At 37.6% G+C, this 4,671-nt stretch overlaps 1 protein-coding gene across 1 annotated transcript; it reads left to right on the plus strand.

Annotated features, from left to right (window-relative positions):
- Positions 1–1,859: 1,859 nt before the first annotated feature.
- On the plus strand, positions 1,860–4,446 carry LOC112012669 (L10-interacting MYB domain-containing protein-like). Its single transcript, XM_065766907.1, has 4 exons — positions 1,860–2,084; positions 2,229–2,286; positions 3,395–3,745; positions 3,842–4,446. Exons 3-4 carry the CDS (start codon positions 3,395–3,397, stop codon positions 4,415–4,417), a joined length of 927 nt encoding a protein of 308 aa, XP_065622979.1. The 5' UTR covers positions 1,860–2,084; positions 2,229–2,286; the 3' UTR covers positions 4,418–4,446.
- Positions 4,447–4,671: the final 225 nt, after the last annotated feature.

Consider the following 4,671-nt stretch of genomic DNA (forward strand, 5'->3'; position numbering starts at 1 on the left):
TGGTGGGTCTCACAAATATCGACCATAGCTGAGCTCACAAACCCAAATTTGCATCTGGCGTTACGTTTTCAGCTCCTTTTTTTTTTTTTTTTTTTTTTTTTCACACGCGTTTCAAGCTTTTCCCAGTGGCTTTTTTACTGTGCAGCACTGTAGCGGCTACTGTTCAATGAACAGTAGCTGCCATAATTGACTTTTCAACCCAAATTTCACTGTTCACGGACCCACAATTTTCACTTTTCAGCAACTTTTTCATTAAAAATGGGTCCTACGGTACTATTCACACATTTAAAAATTATTTTGTTACAGTGTTTTCAGTTTTCAGTTTTCAGCTGTATCCAAACAGACCCTTAGTTGCTAATTAAACATGTACTGAACTTGTTAGATACATTATGTCAAAAATTAAATATATTTTATTTCGTTAGAATAACATAAGATCAATGTAGTGCGTGCAAATTACATTTTATGATGCAATTTTTTTTTAATAGATGGCTTCATATTTTAAGTGATTATATAACATACAAAATCACTATCAATAGGATTTTTGCTTAAAATATGAAAATAGTAAGGATCTTACAATCCACGATCCGATCCTAGGATTTACGATCCTATCTACCTCCCACGATCATACGTAAGATCCCGATTTTGACAACCTTGGTGGAGGGGCTATGATTACTCTCATTGCTAGTGCAATGGGAGGTCCAATATTGTTAATCATAAGTGGGTGATTAGGTGGGACTAGAATGTGGTGAGAGTGGCCTTGGAACTTAGTTCCCACTCCTGTAGATATGCTCGGCAGGGACATTCCCTACGGCACTGCTGGGTATATAAAGGGTATTGTGCTTGAACGCCATTCTTACTTCATTTCTCGGGAAAGGTTGGCCGAGCAAGGATCGGACGGTAAAACTTGGGTCCATAGTTGGTATGGATTCAGGCTGGGCTTCTGGGCAGAAAGAGGCCAGGTTCGTGGGCCACACCTTCATATCTGGGTTCTAGGCACAAATGGGTTCGGGTATAGAGTGCCGTACAGAATCAAATTGGAAATTTGGGATTAAAAATTTGTTTTGACACTACGTTCTAAAGCACACAGCTCACCCAATATGCAAATTAGATCAAAAAGTGGAGAGCTTTAGAGAGCAGATGTCATGATCTTTCCAATGGTAACTTGTTCAGTTGTTTGAGCCAAATGGAGGTTGGAAGAGGCAAAAAGCAATGTCGTGAAAATAGGTCAAAATTAAGGAAACCTACAAAAATGACAATTTTTGTGCTTGTTTTGCGCTCAGAATCTTAATGAGAAGTGCAAAATTGATCCAAAAAACTAGTGCATTTTCTAAGCAGTAATGTTTGTCTATGTCCTAGAACAAACAGTTTCTCAAGTTATTGCCTGGTTTGTGAGAAATTTCTCCTTGAAAATTGATCAAGGGTTCCAAGAAGATAAACTGTTGGACCAGACCATTTCCAAGACCAATAACTGTCTACACAGTGCTCCAAATGACACAAAGTCAAGAGCTTTACGAAGTGCATAGTGAGATCTTTTCGATGATAGTAAGAATGCACAAAACAGAACTTGGTAAGACCTCCAATCAAGGCACCAGATTTAGTAACTTGAAACTGTCAAATCTGGACCAAGCAAAACCCATAAGCTGCTGAAAATTGGACACATAAACCTTTGTAGGGACTAACTCCCCCCCAAGGAAGGTGCAATGGGGACTTAGTGCCCGTTTGGTTCAACTTTCCAAGCCTAAAAGTTGGCTTTTCAAAAACGCTGGCTCCATATGTGCGTTTGGTGAGAATAAAAGCCAACTTTTTAGAAAAAGTTGGCTTTTATATTCCTTCAGGATTTGCGCGTTTCCAAAATGGATGAGGGTAGCTCCATAATTGAAAAGCTGAGTCCCAGCTTTTATTTATATCCGTTGGGCTCGTGGAGTTACAAAACTGCCCTTGACTAAAGGGCAAGGGTTAACACTTCAGAATCTTCACACACGCAGCCCATCTCATCTGTCTTTACCCTTCAGAGAAATTGCTCTGTCATCTCATCTCTCTCTGCGCAGCTCCCTCACGAAGAGATCGGCTCCTCTCAGCTCTGCGTAAGTCTCTCTTTTCTTTTGTCTTGAAAATCTTCTTCCTCTTCTTCTTCTTTCTTTGTCTTCTTCAGCGGCTTCCTCTGTAAATTTTTTTTCTTTTTTTATAATTTAATTTGTGTAATCTGATTTGAGAAATATGTTTTGAAGGGAGAGTTTTGATCAACAAAACACGAAGCAAGGCCGATCTGCTACCAAAAACCGCCAGGTACCAACACTGATCTGAAATTTTTTTTTTTACATATCTGCTACCAAAAAAACCGCCGATCTGTACCAAAAAAAATTTCGGATCTTGCATGCTTTTGTTCTTGCTAAAGATGTATTTGTTCTGTTGCTGGGTACTGAAAAAAATTTGTAGGTAGATTTACTCGTAATTTTTTTTTTTTTTTTTTAATTTTGTGGATAGCTCTGTCTTAAGTCCTCTGTCTTTATTTTGTGGATGCTCTGTCTTTATGGATGCTCTGTCTTTAGGTAAAGGACTAATGCTCTGTCTTTATGGATGCTCTGTCTTCGTAATTAAATAACTTTTTTTTTTTTTTTTTGTGGATGCTCTGTCTTTATCTCAACTCTCATCTCAACACCCCCTCCCTTTTCTTTATCTTTCAGTTCTCTCTCTCAAAACTCTCTCTCTCACTGTGCATGTTCGTGTTTGTGTTTGTATGTGTCACTGTGTTCGTGCTTGAAAATGGGTTTGTTTTTGTTTTGGGTTTTACAGATTTTTTTAAAAATTTATTATTATTATTAATTTTTTTTTGGTGTGGTTCTTGATGCCATCATTGATTCAATAATAGATTGTTAACTTTAATTAACTCAGAATGAATGTTTGTTGAGTTATTACTCTGCATTAGTTTTTGGAGATGGGTTTGTTTTTGTTTTAGGTTTTACGGATTTTTCTTTCTTTCTTTTGTGGTTCATGATGCCATCATTGATTCATATTTGCTGAATGTTAGCTTAATTACTCATAATGAATGTTTGCTGAATGATCATAATGATTATTAGGCTTGTTTGGTTGCTGCATGGTGAGGTGCTGCAGGGTGTGCGTGCTCTGCTGATGTGGGGTGCGTCTGCTGCTGATGGGGCATGCATGTGCAGCTGCACACGCATGCCCCATCAGCAGCAGACGCACCCCACATCAGTAGAGCACGCACACCTCATCAGCACCCCACACAACCAAAAGTTTTTGTGTTTTGATGTTGATTATTAGTTATTTAATTATCTGGGTTTTTAAGGTTGTGGTTGAAAGTCTTTTGCTTGATATGAATTTTCAAGTTTTATTAGTTATGTTATGGGGTTATATTTATTAGTTATTTTTATAGATGGGTAAAAAAACCTCTTCCAACCCCGAGGAAAAAAAGGCTAGAGCAGATTGGGATGTTAATCCAACATGGACAACTATTTTTTGTGACCTTTGTGTGGAACAAATTCAAGCCGGCAATAGAACAAAAGGTGCTGGCTTTAATACCAAAGGTTGGGCCAAGGTGGTGACTAAATTTTGTGATATGACCGGTCAAGACTATGATAAGGACCAATTAAAAAGTAGGTGGGATGTATTGAAAGGTGATTGGAGAGTGTGGGAACAATTGAGGAGTCTTGACACAGGTTTAGGTTGGGATGCAGTGAAGGGAACAATTGCTGCTCCTAATGATTGGTGGAAGCGGAAGTTGAAGGTGAGTTGAGTATTTTATTAATATGTGGTTAGTTGGAGATAGTTTTTTTTTTTTATATTATTGTTAACTGAGTGAAATTATAATTACATTTTGTAGGAATTACCCAAAGCTAAAAAATTTCGAGAGAAAGGTCTACAGAATCTAGAACAACTTGAAATAATGTTTAGGGATGTCGCAGCAACTGGGGTAGCTGCATGGACCCCTTCTTCAAATACACTCCCTCCAACAATGCCAGAAGAGGGTGCTGGTGATTCAGATGGTAGCTCCGAATTTAAGAATAACCAATGTGAAATGAGTTTAGACATTAATAGTTTGCTGCAAGGACAAACTAGTCAATCACGTAGTTCAGGACAAAAGCAAACTAGTGAATCAATACCCTCACAGAAGAAAAAGAAGAAGATAGGAGGAGCTGCAATGTTGGACAATCGTATTAGTCAATTAATAACTGTATGTCAGAATAGGAATGAAGGTACTTCTCGAGAGTCACCAAGTTCAATTGATAATGTCATGGCGATTGTGAGAGCACTTCCTGGAGTGGATAACCAGTTTGCGATTCAAGCTTCCATTGTCTTACTAAAAAAGTCACGTAGGGAGATGTTCCTAACTTTCAAGGAGCCAGAGTCAAAGCTGGAGTGGCTACAAGAAACGATTTGTTTGAACCAAAAGAAGTGACCAACCTTATGTAGTACTCTGTATTAGCTTAGGACTAATATTAACTTTATGTTGTATTAGTATACGACTAATATTAGCTTTATGTTGTATTAACTTTAAACTAAGTTATGTGATATTTAGTATTATCTTTGGACTAATATATGTGTAATGTAAACACATTTGAAGCAACTGTTACAGTGTTATGTACTTGATGTTGAATTGTTTGATGTAGAGTTTGTTGATTATTATGTTGATTATATTAAGTATTTGCAATG

Source organism: Quercus suber, unplaced genomic scaffold (genome assembly GCF_002906115.3).
Source record: "Quercus suber isolate HL8 unplaced genomic scaffold, Cork oak 2.0 scaffold_25, whole genome shotgun sequence".
NCBI lineage: Eukaryota > Viridiplantae > Streptophyta > Magnoliopsida > Fagales > Fagaceae > Quercus > Quercus suber.